The 15,930-nt window shown below is 41.1% G+C and overlaps 2 protein-coding genes and 2 pseudogenes across 2 annotated transcripts; all 4 read right to left on the bottom strand.

Annotated features, from left to right (window-relative positions):
- Positions 1-4,626: 4,626 nt before the first annotated feature.
- LOC121804297 lies at positions 4,627-5,517 on the bottom strand. Its single transcript, XM_042203795.1, has one exon. The coding sequence runs from the start codon at positions 5,515-5,517 to the stop codon at positions 4,627-4,629; it is 891 nt and encodes a 296-aa protein (XP_042059729.1).
- Positions 5,518-5,921: 404 nt separating this feature from the next.
- Positions 5,922-9,290, bottom strand: LOC121802742 (annotated as a pseudogene).
- A 1,138-nt stretch (positions 9,291-10,428) lies between these two features.
- Positions 10,429-13,109, bottom strand: LOC121803101 (annotated as a pseudogene).
- Positions 13,110-14,190: 1,081 nt separating this feature from the next.
- LOC121802170 lies at positions 14,191-15,624 on the bottom strand. The gene is made up of 5 exons (XM_042201759.1): positions 15,301-15,624; positions 15,100-15,215; positions 14,792-14,980; positions 14,671-14,722; positions 14,191-14,393 (listed from the first exon to the last, which is right to left on the bottom strand). Exons 1-5 carry the CDS (start codon positions 15,565-15,567, stop codon positions 14,289-14,291), a joined length of 729 nt encoding a protein of 242 aa, XP_042057693.1. The 5' UTR covers positions 15,568-15,624; the 3' UTR covers positions 14,191-14,288.
- Positions 15,625-15,930: the final 306 nt, after the last annotated feature.

Below are 15,930 nucleotides of genomic sequence, written 5' to 3' on the forward strand. Positions count from 1 at the left end.
CGGCCGAACGAACGAGGGTTGGGGAGCACCTGGTCCGTCTCGGGGAGGTCGTGGGAACCACCGCTGCTGCCGCTGAAATCCCCGGTATAGTTCAATCGTTGCCGTTTCGGCCAGCCAGCATCGACACCTACTCGGAATTTCTCAGAGTCGTTCAGCACAAAATAGCAGTTCCAGTAGGTGAAGTCCTTATACAACCCGGGCTGGGGGAAGGCTTTCTCCGCTATCCTCATGCAGTCGTCCTCCGTTTGGCCACTACTCTGCATGCGGAGGGCGTTGGCGTACAAACCTGAAAATCGGGAGACGGCAGCCCTGATTCGGTTCCACGCCTTCCGGCAATCCTCCCCGTTGTGTGGCCTCCCCTCCGGGCAAAATCGCTAGTAGGCTGCTGCTACCTTGCCCCACATGTTGACGATCCTCTGGTTATTAGAAACAAGAGGATCGTCGCAAACACTCACCCACGCCCTTGACAGGGCAACGTTCTCCTCGTCCGTCCACCTTCTCCGTGCCGTGGGGTCATCCCCACCCGGCTGCGACGACTCCCCGACCTTCTTTCCCTTGCCCTTCTTCTTTGGGGCGCCACTACCCTGCACTGCTCCCCCCGTTTGAACGGGAGTTTCCGGAACTCCGAGACTATCAAACCCAAATCCGCCAACGAAAATTCATCAAAACCGCTCGGCGTGAACTGCGCATCCGTTGGGGTCGATGTGTGCGACGAAGCAGTGCTGAAATCAAAACTGGGGCGATAGACGTTCCCCCGCGTCACCTGCGTCGCCGGTACTCCCCCCGGCGTCCCCTGCGTCGCCGAACCTCCCCCCGGCATCATCTGCATATTGGGTGCCCACCCCGGCATCATCTGCATATTGGGTCCCCAACCCGGCATCGCCGGGAACCCCCCCGGCGGAATCCCTCCGGTCGGCATCTCGGGTAGCATCTGCTGCCACGGGTACATGTTGTAGTACCCGGGCATCTGATTCCATCCGCCTCCAACGGGGATTGGGGGAGTTTGAGAACCACTCGTCCCTGAACTAGGCTCGTTGTTTAGATCCATTTCTCGGTGTTGATCTTGTATAGAAATTAAGATAGAGAGAGTACTCGTTAATACAAGTGGTGCGAATGAAAATGAAATGCAAATCGCGTATATATAGTGTTTTGAAAATTTAAAAAAAAAAACAAAAAAACCGCTGGGCGATGCGCTGGGCTATCCCGACGCTGCAATGGCGCCGAGCGGATCTCCCAACGCATCGCCCAGCGCCCGTCGACCACCTAGCGCTAGGCGATTTTTAATTCCGAAAAACCGCTCGGCGGTTTTCGGAAGCTGCAATGGTTCGCCTAGCGACCGCCTAGCGCCGGCGCTCGGCTAGGCGGTGCGCTAGGCGCCATTGTGGATAGCCTAAGTCACAATAGATTTTATAGAAACCTGCAAAATGAAAGCAAAAAGATAAAAATTTGCTTTCAAGAATTAGCACCAATTCAATTCTCCCAAACGGGTTGATAATTATATCTGCATCGAATGCAGCGTCAAGAATTGAGGACCAACTATCTTATTTACCCTTCCGAATTTCCATTTCCCCCCAAATTCACTTCGTCCTCACCAAAAAAACCCTACCTCTGTGTAGACAAAATTCAGACCGTCGGCGTGTTGGTCTCACGGCCCACGCTACACATTGCGCGGTTGTCTCCCTCCGTTTGATACACCTCCAGAAGCATAGTCCTATCGGTGTTTTGAAGTCCCGCAACCGCGTTACACATATTACAACGCCGTGTGCATTGCTCCTCAATTAGGACTGTCCCTAAACTTCCATGAAATTGCAGATTTATGGTTTCAGTTGCTTTGTTTTCTTAATTGCAACTACCAAATATTTCTATAATACGCCATCGGCCGATGATGCGGTGGTTGCCTCATCAATTGTCCATGTGTGTATCATCGAAAGGCGACTCAGTTGTGTTATTAACGACATCCATTTGCGCAGAGAATCGGCAGGTTGTTTGTTCCCAATTCTCCTCGGCAGTTTATTGAGGGATTTCAGCTTGCTTAAAACTTGTGAAACGCTGCCTCAAAATTTCTCTTCATACTTCGTACTGCCCATCCATAAGTTCTTTCTAATTTTGTATGTCTGATAATCGATGATTCTTCTTTGTAGCACTGAAAATGTCAGCGTTGGCAGTTCTTAAACTTCATGGGTGCAAGCGTTATATAGCATCTAGAACAATGGATGCTATAGCTAGTAGTAATATGTTAGAGTGTCCCGTCGTTGACCCGTTTCACCGGGACTAGCCAGCCAGCCGAATTGGCTACCGTTGCGGATACTTTAAGTTGAGTTGAACATTCTAACTATTGAGAGTTGAAACAATCTTGACACAATCCAAGATGTTAAAAATGAAAGTTTGATACAGACCAAACGGGAGAACTCAAGCCTGTTATATGACCCACATCAGTTGTTCTCACAACCGATGTGGGAATTGAGTCCGTAACATTCGACCCTCCTTTAAGGGCCAACGTCCTCGTTGGTCACGGCTGATTCTTTGTCAGACCACCACTCCGAGTTCTCGTTGGTCACGGCGGATTCTTTGCCCGGTCACCACTCCGTGGGTCACCACTCCGAGCGGCCCCAAACGTACTCGTTGGTCACGGCGAGTTCGCTGCCCGGCCACCACTCCGAGCCGTTTGGGCTCTCAAGGAAAGCACCAATTGATACAGACCAAACGGGAGAACGCATCCCAAAAGACTAGCCTGTTAGGAGAGAGAGCTCATTTAGTCTATATACCCCACATCAGTTGTTCTCACAACCGATGTGGGAATTGAGTCCGTAACAAAGTTCCACCAATATAATATTTCCGCTCGGCTTATGGTTAGCTAAAAGAACTTTGAATTTGTTTGCTACAAATTCATGAACTTTGAATTTGTTTGCATCGTCTAAAAAACAATCGATTGCAAACGCATGTAGATGTTTTACAAGTGAATGATGTTGTTTCATTTATAAGTACTTATATCTACAGTTATATAAAAAAAATCATCATTGATAATTGTGAACAAATTCAAATTCTATGACTTTTCAATTAAGTTTTAAAATTGTCATATCAACCAAAAATTTGATTAAATTTCATAATTATTCCTGGTACTACTATATAATTTACATGTGAATTTTGTTTGCATGAACAAGGTATCTTGTGATTCTTTTCTTTGCCCCCAACAAACCACAATCAACCTTAATTTTAACAAACTGCAAGAATTCTCATACAATCCCATACCTAATCAATAATATTTTCTCACAAGATCTAATTCGATACGACAAAATGTAGCTTCTCTCCGCCGTCGCAGGAATTCTTCTCCTCAGCTTCACCGGTAATGCACACAACTCTGTATCTTATTCAACTTTCTATAAATTTTGTATGTTTTCTTACAAAAACAAGTTAATTTTTGCACCAAATTTTATTTCTCCATTTTACCATTTATACAAATTAACTCCTACCAATATTTTTTAAATTGCGTAAATATTCAATTTTTATTGAACTGATGTCTGATGCCTGAAAAAAAATTCTCTACTAATATTATTTTCTATGTATAGCTGAGAAATGCCGGGACTTAGCCGGCGGCGAGCATCCGTGGCGGAGCCGAGAAGAGAGATTTGCCTTCACCGACTGCTTCGACATGGGCGTCGGCACCGCGGCCTGCGTGGTCAAGGAGATCATCAAGCTCTACCTCTACTACGCCCGGGCGGTCTACGTCCAGCGCGTCCGGTCCGAGGCGGCGCAGAAGGCTCTCACGGCAAACCTGGCCGGCGGATTGGACTTCGCCGGCGCGTCTGCGGCGGCGCGTGAGCGCGGGTGAGGTGGTGGGGCGTGAGGCGAAGCGGCACGTGAGGCACGTGATGGGCCGGTGCTCTCGGCCGGGTGGGGGGGGGGGGGGTCATGGTGTATGATGTGTGGAATGGTGTTAGGATGTTGCTTAATCGCATGCATCATCTCTTCTAATTATTTATGATTTGTTTAATTGTTGATAAATTGTTGATAATTTGTTGTAATTCCATGCGTGGTGTATGATATCATACTCATATAGTTGTATCGAAAACATAAAGAATAGTGACAAAGCAAGATATATGAAGAACGTTGTTTTTAAAACTTTGGTAGTGCCTTGAACATCTAGAAAAGATGTGGGAAATGTAATTTAGAACTCTCTTTGAAAATACTATAGTCAACAACACGTAAACAAAAACAATTACTGTTGTCGTATGAATTGGTGAATTGTCAACAAAAGCTACTAAATTACTAATGCTTTAAATTTAATGTTTGGGAAAATGGATCATTAGTCCTTTAAAAATAACAAAATCATTAAACACTAGTATTTTGGGAGTACTTTTGAGTTTAGAACAAAATGTATGAAACTAGTATTAAAATTATACTATAAGCATTCTCAATTTCTTCTCGACTCTAAATAAATTTAAACAAAATTAGGTAAGAGCCTAAAAGAGAGTGTTTATCTTCAAAATATAAAATTTAAAGAATAATTTCCTCTTCATAATTGAGTACATAATGTGCTCATAAAAACTCAATATGTTATGAGAATTTTCAACAAGAAAGAATAAAAGAAATTAAAAAAACAAAATCAATAATTGAGGGCAGTCCAAGTCAAACCTTCTGATCATTAGGCGGCCGACTCTCTCTCCTACGTGTCAAGATCGCAACCGTCGAAATCAAGCCTTTGACCACCCTAACCATCCCAACCGTCACAGCCACGTAATACAACCACCACCCAACAAAATCCACCACCCCAATCCCCAACATCATCTCCCTCTTCACCTCCGCCACCACCACCAGCGCCTCCACCTCCTCCCTCAGCCGCCACCACCACAGCCCTCCGTAGCTCAGCCCCACCACCGCCTTCTCCAGCCGCCCCTCCACCCTCCAGCCGCCCCCGAATACCGTGTCGTCCACCACCGGCTTCACCACCGCCCGCCGCCAAAACAGCATGATCTCGTGCAGCCCAAAGAAGAACACCAATCTGCATATGAAGCTTCCCTCCTCCCCGAAGCTCGAGCCCTCGACGCCTGCTGCTACGGTGCCTTCGATCCCGACTCCCACGCAGAGCTGCAGAACCGCGAGAAGCAGCCACGACACGTACAGCCGCGGCCGCGTCAGGGGCTCGGCCGACGACCAGCCGGGAAATGTGGTTTTTCCGGTTAGTGCGTAGGAGAGGGATGAGACGCTGATGATCGAAACTGTAAAGTGGAGGATCGTGGGGGTTTTGGAATATAAGAGATATGCGGCTATAAAAGAAACCGGGGGTGTCGGGGATTGGTCCTCGGAGACAGAGAGGAGGTAGTGGGCGGTGGCAAGGCGGGCGAGGAGGAGGAACGACAAGGGGAGGAGGAGGCTGAGGAGGGTGGTGGTGATGATTTGAAATGGCTGCCTCACGACAGCAACGGCTGTTGTGGCGGCACAACGGACTCTGCTGGTGGTGGTGGTGGCGGTGGCTGCGGCAGCATTTTCTTGAACATATTGTAATTGATTGAGCTCCATAGGATTAATATGGATTTGAATAAGATAAAGTTTGGATTTTAGATAGTATAATTGATACATGCATATTTATATATACACATAGGGTGTGACATAAAGTGGAGGGCACGACCTGGTTGACGGGCATGCATTACCATGATGTTTCTTTTTATTTAAGTAGACTTTTCAAAAAAATTGAATGGTATACCTAAATAGTAACGTCGATTTCATAATATAATATGATGAGCAACAACCTAGAGTCACATCATGTTAAATTAGAATACAAAAAAGAACACTTCCTCATTTCAGATAGAAACAAACTAAAATTTTTATGCAGGTACATATTCTATAACCTTGGAAACAAACAAGTTTGAAGTGCTAGAGAAGAACATTTAGGGAACATGAAAACTACGACGAGACTTACTACGTAGGACAACGATAAGTTCATCGAATTTAACTAAGTAATAATCGTACATGGGTGCGCCTGGACAAGAACAATTCATAGTAGTACTCATTGATTCTAAATTTTCTAGTGGTATAGTTGAAATCAACAAAACCTGTGATGTAGATTATGGAATCAATCATCGACCAGAAAGAGGGAGGAGAATGAAATGAACCTTGTGGCTATTCTGCTACAGCTGCAAGCGGCTGGAGGGCTTTGAGTGGGTTCAAGATAACGCCATCTATGAGACCATACTCTTTGGCTTCTTTAGCACTCATGAAGAAATCGCGATCTGTGTCTTGGTTGATCTTCTCCAGGCTTTGACCGGTGTGGTATGCCAAATATCCATTTAAATTTGCTTTGTGGTGCAACATTTCGTTTGCCTGCAATAAAGAACAGCGAGGATTATGTTGTGGTTTTCATCTAAAAAGAAGAGATTTAAGAGGTTTTACTGAGTGAATGAGTTACAACATTAAAACCTGCAACTCAATCAGATTGGCTAATGAGAAAAGTTAATTTTATATCAACTGAATAATAAGACAACCATCAAACTCTCCTCCATTCGAGTGCTTCTTCACTCGAATGGCGTAATAGATGATAGTATCTTGACAAACCAATAGCCAATTAGCTACTAACCTAACGGGTGAAGTATCTATGTGGCACGAAATGTGAGAGATCAGACGGAGCTGCAAAGCTTAAGTAATAGTGCATTTGAAGCAATAGTACAATGTAATCTCATTTTTCAGACCTCAATAAAAACATATTTTCATAGTAGAAATAAAACCAAAGAATTCTAATACGAAGTACTTGTATAAATGCATACTCCAACCTTTTATTTCACACCTTGTAATTTCAATCCTATGTCCTAACCATCATGCTGTAAACAGAAGTTACCAAGCAGAAAGCAAATATCATCTAGCTGGCAGCCAAAGTATTAAAAAAACACAAAAATGATGAAATCACCTGAATATCAATATCAGTCTGCCCACCCTGTGCTCCACCAAGGGGCTGATGGATCATATCCTTGAGTTAGGAAGACTGTATCTTTTTCCTTCAGTTATCATCAACAAGAAGTCAAGACCGAGTATAATACCATTCAAGAAAATTAGAAAAACTGTTGTAGAATCCTTAATGACCAAAAGAAATGAAAGGCTATACCTTTTGTACCAGCACTTAGAAGAAAAGCTCCCATACTGCACAAGAATAAAGATGCAACATTACAAAGACATCTAATAATAAGAATTCACAAGCAAAGTACCAATAAGCAAGTCTTAAAAGTTTTTAAGGGATAAACAACACTTCTACGAACCACATGATGACAGAGGTCAGATCAGATGGGTGTAAATAAATCCTAACAACAGCTATACAATAATATGATGTGGAATATATTTTGAATAAATAATGAATGGCACAGAGGAATTAGGGATTATGTGGACGTGTTTAGCAAAATTTAATTAGTACAGTAGCATTTATTTGAGTGTGTAGTTTTTTACATATTTCAAGAGTATTTGTAAATCACTTACTTCACAATAACGAGATTCTAAGTCTAGGAATTACTTTGCTAACATGAAAAACAAAAACAAAAAAAATAATAAAATCTAAAAATATATTGGTGGTATATACAGAGGGCATAACCCACCCTCTCTCTCTCACTACCACTGGAAAGCCCAAAAGAAAAAAAAGCAATGTCAACATGTAATCAATGAATTCCACAGTCAGCGTAAACTCAAAATATCTAATCACCAAGTAATATGCTAGAAACTATCTGCTTGTTAAGGCTCGCCCGTTTTCATTGATTTTTTCAAAAAATTGAGTCATTGTTTTTATTAATCTAATTTTTTCCATGAAATGTGAGCATTATTTTTCAGCAACCTTTGAAAAGCTAATAAGCTATAGTAGGTGTATCCTCACCTAGCTGCGAGCCCCACGCATACAGTTGAAACATCAGGCCTTATGTGCCTCATGGTATCAAAGATAGCCATTCCTAGAAAGTGAAAAGGAAGCAGATAAGTTACTTGTACACTCAGCTACCAGATAATGGAACTATTAAACAATACTACATCATACCAGCTGTCACTGATCCACCTGGAGAGTTCACGTACATGACAATATCCTGTTCAGTACGATACAAATTAAACGGTATAGTCATAAGTAAAAGTACACGAATATATTCATCAACACAAAGAAGAGGCCATAAAACTAGAGATACCACGATGGGACAACACATTGCTACGAAATACTCTATTGAGTGTGAGTAAGCAATCATTATCATAAGTTCATAACACCATTAAGTTCATTGTTCTAATTTCCAAATACTCTAATGTTGCTAACACCAAACAGACCTTTGATCTGCTTTGGTTAGGCAACAAATATCATAGTACTAAGTAAAGAAGACAATTAAACTATCAAAACAAGACTAGCAATCTCAAATATGTGTCTCCATAAGTGTTAGCCTGAGGACAGAAAAACCATACCTTAGTAGGATCAACAGCATCAAGATACAGCAACTGAGCAACAATAATGTTCGCCATGTCATCGTCAACGGCTCCACCACATCGTATTATCCGCTGAAATACCAACAAGGAGTTACAACTATAGCAGAGTGACTTGTAAACCATACTCTCCGGAAATTTCAGCAAATAACAGTCTCACATATTGGAAAAGTTGGCTAATAACACTCATAAAACGCTCTTGGACCATCGGAGGCAGGCCCTGCCCCCCTTGAGCATAAGCTGGGAAGTATGGCGATGAAGGAATATGTAAATCATCCCTAAACACACAAGAGCAACACATTTATCACCAATTAGTTAAATACTCGCTCTATAAATTAATTAGACTGTATCATTCGTTTTGCTAGCATAGAGTTGCAATCACATTGACAGAGGAAATTAAACCCAGGAGCTAAGAAAAATCACACACAATCGAAAAAATATTTTAAAAAATAATAAAATCATGAAAACCCTAACCTAATCGACCAAAGACCATCGCGTGAGGTCTTCTCCGGAGTGTACACAGCCTTCGCCGACGAATTAGAATTCTTCAGCTTCCTGAAAAATCATAAGATTAACGGGGTCTAGAAGGAAAATTAAATTGTGAATCAGTTCAATTTATCGATGGTACCTGGTACGGAGGGGTTGGAAGGGTAGAGATACGATTTTGGCGGAGGAAGAAAATGTGTTTGGTGAATAGAGAGATAGCGAAGAAGAGTTGAATCTGAGAGAGGAAGAAGATACGCAAGAATGCGCCATTCTGCAGAAGATATGCAGTGGCAGCGGCGGCGGAGGAGCGGCGGAGGCTTATCCGTTTAAACGGCGGCGACTGTGAGTGGAAGAGAAGACTGGCGTGTTGAGAGATCTCTCCCCTTCTCGAATATTGAAAAACTAAATTTGAATATTGGTAAATTAAATAAGATTAATTTTAGTTTGAATTAAAAAATATTGAAATCATTTCATTTTTTGTATTTACATGTTATATTAAAATATAATAGTAATACTACTTTATAAATAATATTAGTACTATAAAATTCTAAATAGTTACATTGATAAGATTAAAATGAACTTAATTGCTTGGAAATATATTCCCATATTTTGGGAATTTTATTCTTCAATTGAGCCTGATTCAATTTTAATTGTGAATAACTCGGTTTTCACGAGTCTGATGTTTATATATAAATACATCGCCTTACTATATATTTTTCTTTTTTAATCATAATTTGGATTATACACCACATACCATTACAAAGATAACAACAATAGCTTTCCAAAGGAAATTCAAATTTCACATCAAAATCAGTAAACAATATTGGAAAATGAACTTTGAACTTCGCTAATTTTTTTTACAAAAAATTGGGTTGGTAAAAAAATAAAAATGTGATTAATTTACGTACATTTACTCCTTCCGTCTCATAAAGATTATCTCATTTTGACCTGGCACAAATTTTAAGAAATGTAATGAAAAGTGAGTTGAAAACGTCAGTGAAATGTGAATCCTACTTTTATATATTAGTTTTATAATAAAATGTGAGTATGAATGAGTCAGTGGAATATGAGGTTCATTACCAAAAATGGTAAAAAGTGAAATGAGACAAATTTTGTGGGACGGAGGGAAGGGAGTAATTCATAAAATATGACGTTTCTTACGTTTTGATTTCAAGACAACTCTTGGTAAAAATAAATTATTGAAATGCATTACTCCATCTCAGCAAATAAAAAAATATAATTTTCAAGTTGATCATCTGCATGCTAACTCCAGAGTCATAAATTCACCGACAACATCAATACATAACGAATCTTGTGATCAATACATCCGTCCCTCAAAATTTGTCTCATTTTTCCATTTTCGTCCGTCCCCCAAAATTTGTCTCATTTCACTTTTTACCATTTTTAGTGGTGGACCTCGTATTCCACTAACTCATTCCTACTCACATTTTATTATAAAACTAATATATAAAAGTAGGACCCACAGTCCATTAACTTTTTCAACTCACTTTCCATTATATTTCTTAAAACCCGGATCAAAGTGTGACAAATTTTTGGGGAAGGAGGTAGTATATGTTATATATACATACATCAACGGCCCGTAGGGTTAACAATCTGCGAGAAAATCTCATCTGGATTATCACTCTCGTTCATCGGTTTCCTTGCTTCATCATCATCATCTTCTTCAATATTGAGAATGCTTCTATGCATAGCCATGATGCTATTCTGGTCGATCTGTCCTTGGTAGTCGACGCTTCCCGTCGCAGCAGATTCGGCCCTTTTATGGTCAGGATTTTCATGTAGCTGTAGAGCGAACTCTAGATTCCACAGTACATCGCCCATCGACGGACGATCCGTGCCGTGATCAGCCAAGCATTTCTCTGCGGTTTCCATGAATTTCTTCAAGCTCTCTTGGTTCATTTTCCCCTGCAGTTGCGGATCAATGATCTCCTCAAGCGTTCCATTTCTCGCACACCTCATCGCCCAATCGGCGAGGCTCACTTGCTCCTTCGGCAAGCTAGGGTTCAGCACCGGACGGGCACATAGAACCTCGAAAAGCACCACTCCGAACGAGTACACATCGGATTTTTCGGTTAATTGTTGTCGCCGGAAATACTCTGGGTCTAAATACCCGAAGCTGCCTTTCACCACTGTGCTTACATGGCCTTTATTCATGTCCGGGCCGGTCTTCGAGAGCCCAAAATTCGACATTTTAGCCACCCATTTGTCGTCGAGGAGGATGTTTGTGGTCTTGACGTCTCTGTGGATGATGGTGTATCTTGCTCCGGTGTGGAGGTAATGTAGGCCTCTTGTTGCTCCGATGCATATCTCTAGACGTTGTTTCCATGATAGAATGACTTTGTTGCCCTTGTACAGATGCTCCCTTAGCGTCCCTTGCCCCATGTAGTCGTACACTAGAATCATCTCGCCGTTATCCTCGCAGAATCCGATCAACGATACGAGATGCCGGTGCCTGAGCCTCGAGAGCATCTCTATTTCCGTTTGGAACTCGTTGATGCCCTGGTCAGAGGACGGGTTTGACCGTTTTACGGCGACCAACGTGTCCCCGTCGACCACGCCCTTGTACACTTTTCCGAAGCCTCCCACGGATGAGATGGTCTTGCCCTGGCTCCGGCCCGACACGGAGGATTTTATGTTGGTGGAACTCGTGTTCGAGTTCCATGAGATAGGTAGCCACGTGGCGGTGCCATCGCCTTTTGATCCTCTTCGTTTCCTTCGGTAAACGAAGAGGCACACGACAAAGGCAAGACCGAATGCGAAGGCCCCACCCGCCCCCGTGATGATCACCGTGGTGATGACGGATTTCTCCTTCTCAAACGACGCGGGCCCCATGTGACTATCCTGATACTTCCTCATGAGGTCAGAGATGGTTGGATTGGGGCCCGCGAGGTTCCTTTTGGCCACGTCACTCAGCTTGAAAATCTCAAGTCCGTTGAGAAGGACGTCGGCGAACTGGGACCTCACGGACTCTGTCGGGTACAGGGACACCCAGAGCTGGGAGCTCGAGTCAGATCCGACTCGAGCCACAAAGTCCTTCTTGACCGGGGTCGCCGTGGCCATGGTCATGGCGAACACGTCGACGTCGTATTCGGCAGTTTTATTGTTGATATAGATGTTGAAAACTCTCTGATTCGACCTCGTCATCTCGGAATCACACCAATGGAACCTCAACATGTACATGAAATTCGGATCAACCTCGAAAATCCATGTGAGATTTGATTTCTTGTTCACATCTTTGTATGCTCCCATTGATCTATAGGTTGAGTACACATCAAGTGGGGCCATGAAGGGAGGCATTTTTTTTATAAGCAATGCTTACATTAGCCGCCACCGCAACTCCAATGCCCGCTCCGTACATATAAACACTATCATCATACCAACTCCGCATCAGTCTGCCTGAATCATTCACCGGCGACACATACTGACCGCCGACATTCAACCTAAACATCGTCTCCATGCTACTATCGCTGATCGGCACCGTCAGCGCCGGCTCCAACGGTGCCAGCGAGCGCCGGATCTGAATCGAAGATCGCAGGGATCGGCAAAACCTCAATCCCGTTCACAAACGCAAACGCGCCGGCAGCAGGTGTGAATGTGACATCGAGCGTTGGTGAATCCAACGGAGCGAGGAAGAATTCCTTGATGAAATACGCCTGAGAGAGCGCCTCCGCTGAAATTGAGGCGCTGAAATTGTTCAGCAGCGTCACGCCGCCGGCCACGACGGCGAAGTAGGATTTGGAGATGTTGAAATTAGGGTAGGATGGGGGGTAGAAATGGAGGCGGAGCATCGTGCGAGATTTCACATCTTTGATCGGGAATTGGTATTTGCCTTCCGATTGGAAGATCCTCGCCGTCATATAAGGAATCTCCGACGGCAAGGAAGGATCCTGAACATCGGATTTTGCAGCGATGGATTTGGCGCCGGCGGAGAGGAATTTTTCGTCCGGATCCCAATTGCGGCCGTCGGCATCTTTGGCCGGGGAGCCACCGCAGCTAAGGATCAGAGGTTTGTCTTGTGCGTGGATTGTGTGAGAGAGAAAGGAAATGGTTGTTAGAGAGAGAATAATGTTGATGATGGTGTGGTTGTGATGTCTAACCATGGCTGCGTGAAAACATGAGCGAGAAACTTTTGGCATACAGAGTTTGGGTTTCTGTATGCCTTGTTTTCTGCTTCTTGTTTTGTTTTGTTTTGTTTTTCTGATATCTTTTTCTTGTTGAGATTTCACTTTTTTTTTTGAAATTGTTGTTATGAATTTGAGGTGGACAATTTCTTGGTAGGTTCTAATGATTTTGGGTTTTGTTTTTCTTTATTTGTTCTTTTATTTTATTTTTATTATTTTCGATGGTTTTGTTTTTCTTAGGATATAGTGGTGGATGTGAGTGAATATCTCAGTCTTGTAATGCATATCCGGAGTACATGCTTTTTATGTGGCGTTCGGTTGTCATGACTAATATCATGAGACTATCCATCTAGGATTAAGTTGTGAGATTATTTTAGTTGGAGGGGAGAGGCTATGACTAATTATCATGAGACTATCCATCTAGGATTAAGTTGAAAGGTTCAATATTATGAATCAAACATGATACATATTTAATCATGAGATTTAATCTTGCCAACCGAACACCCCCTTATAGTACTATATATCAGGAATAATTACAATATTATAAATAATTTCAACATATGTATGTCTTAAATTGTAACATTAGTTGCATCTTCAAAATTTGTTCTTGATATTGTCAATTAAAATATCTTTATTTCTCTTATCACGTTTTTAATTTCTCTCATAAACAGATATCAAGTGGTGTGATAGTACCGGACTTACAAAGGATCTCAAATCACTTTTTTGCGGTGAATAATTATCTTCATTATAATAAACTCTATATAATTCACTCTAAATAACCATTATTCTAATTATCTTCGTTATAAAATAACTATATATAAACAAAATGAAGTAGTATGAAATTAAAATGGACTACTATCAATTTTCTTTTTTAGAGAAATATACATACACTTTGAAGTACTCATGTTTAGTAGTACAAAATAATTTAGAGAAATAAAATGTCATTTTTATTAAAATCAAGCGTCTCATTACATACCAATTCCTCATCGTATTGTTTTAAAAAAATGCATTGGTTATATACGAAGGGTTGTGATATTTTTTTCTCATTCAAAGAGAGATCGATATTCAATTCTTAATTCCTCCCAAACCAAAAAACAATGAACAATTAAAAATCACATGACATATTTCAAATATCTTTGGGAGTAAAAAGCTGCCATCATTTATAATTTTATATATTGTTTTGATACAATTCATTGTAAGAGACATACATACATTTTGTTGTAAGAAACTAAACTAGGATTCTTGTTTAGAAGCAAGAAGAGTTTTGATCCAACGGGCTAGATTGATCAAGAAGGGCGTATACACAAAATAACAAACAATGGTCCAACTCACTATCCCCTGCATCCATCCATTCAAATCATATTCATTTAATATATGCTTTAACTAATTCATTTCTAAATTGTATACATCAAAATTGGTAAGCTATAAAATAGAGAGAAAAAATATCAAAGTATTATAAATTATTTGTAGTTAAATAAGTAAAAAAAAAGAGAATGAAAAATGGTAGATTGGTGTCATAAAAGACGAAAGCAGATTATTTTTTGTGGATATACGTAAGAAAACATGAATATTGATTGTGCACGAATAAAGTATAAACCAAATGCACTATACATACCTCCTCGAAAATCTCAACATTAGCTCCGGGATAGTACCACAGATGCCATAACCTGAAACAACCACATAAAAAAATCATATAGCAATCAAACCGAGCCAAAGCTTGAGCTTTACTCATTTACTTGACGATGGGAATCTCCGCGAGTGGACAAGCAATGCCGACAAGGGAAGAAAGCGCGAATCCAAGCGTCGTCTTATCTAACAAGGCCCATATAAGCTGAGCCCCGGCAAATAATATGTATGCTTCAATATTGTCCGCCACTCCACTTTTGTACATTTCAGCACTCAATTCTATTATCGCAACCAAAGCTCTATAAATAACAACCACACATTAAGGTAGTTATCATTATAACACGAACCCTTAGGGTAATTAGGGTATGACAATCTAAAAAATTGTTAATTAGGGTAATTTTATCATCTACTTACTTACATAAGAGAAGCAACTACTTTATCAAGACTACCCTTTTCATTAGGAGAGAACTTCTCATCTAGGATTAACTGCAACACCCCCACACTGCAGTAAAACACTCCAAGTAAAGGAGGCACCTAAACATCAACAAATGCATTGAACATTATTTATTTACTATACATTTTAATGTGTAATGAATTTGTATGAGAATGTTAGCAATACCCATATGTTGGTGTGGAGAGGGCCGATATCAATGGCGCCGGTTTGGTAGACGACGAGATTGACTCTCGAATGTAGGCCATCGATTAAGGGGCCGAGAAAGAAGCCGGAGGCGAATAGAGAGAAAGAGATGGCCGGCCATCTCAATGTGTTAGGGTTTGTGTTTGATTTTCTCTCACTAGTGCAACGTATAGTTGTGCTTGTTTTGTTGTGTGGAAATGGAAGGAGAGGGAAAGAAGCAGCGGCGCTAGGGAGAAGAAGCCTCTGCATCTTACTAGTTCTTGACTCTACCTCATCCACACAAACTCTTCTTCACCATATGTTTTGAAAAAGATATTTTGTGCTTGTCACCTCTTATTTATAAATAAGAGACACAACATGAGTTTTAATGCAAAAAATAAAATTAAAAAAAAAAGTAGAAACTTACAAAAATTAAAATTAATTACTACTGTAAATTTTACAAATAGATCAAATTAAAATATAATTATTGAATATAAGAATATATACTCCTACAACAATGTTGAAATAATTATTCATAATTTCCCACAACTTACCTTACTACTTAACTGCCTAATTTAATTTCCAAATTCACATTCCTTTTTTTCAAATTTTTTGCTTCACTAATCGATTGCG

The sequence above is a fragment of the Salvia splendens genome, chromosome 5 (assembly GCF_004379255.2).
Source record: "Salvia splendens isolate huo1 chromosome 5, SspV2, whole genome shotgun sequence".
Lineage (NCBI taxonomy): Eukaryota > Viridiplantae > Streptophyta > Magnoliopsida > Lamiales > Lamiaceae > Salvia > Salvia splendens.

Excerpts from the sequence above, each read along its gene's own strand:
- LOC121802170 (XM_042201759.1), bottom strand. The coding sequence starts at position 15,567 with ATGCAGAGGCTTCTTCTCCCTAGCGCCGCTGCTTCTTTCCCTCTCCTT. Across the intron at positions 15,216-15,300 it reads CTCTCCACACCAACATATGG|GTGCCTCCTTTACTTGGAGT; the intron begins GTATTGCTAACA and ends GTTGATGTTTAG. Across the intron at positions 14,723-14,791 it reads GCGGAGATTCCCATCGTCAA|GTTATGGCATCTGTGGTACT; the intron begins GTAAATGAGTAA and ends TGGTTGTTTCAG.
- LOC121804297 (XM_042203795.1), bottom strand. The coding sequence starts at position 5,517 with ATGGAGCTCAATCAATTACAATATGTTCAAGAAAATGCTGCCGCAGCC.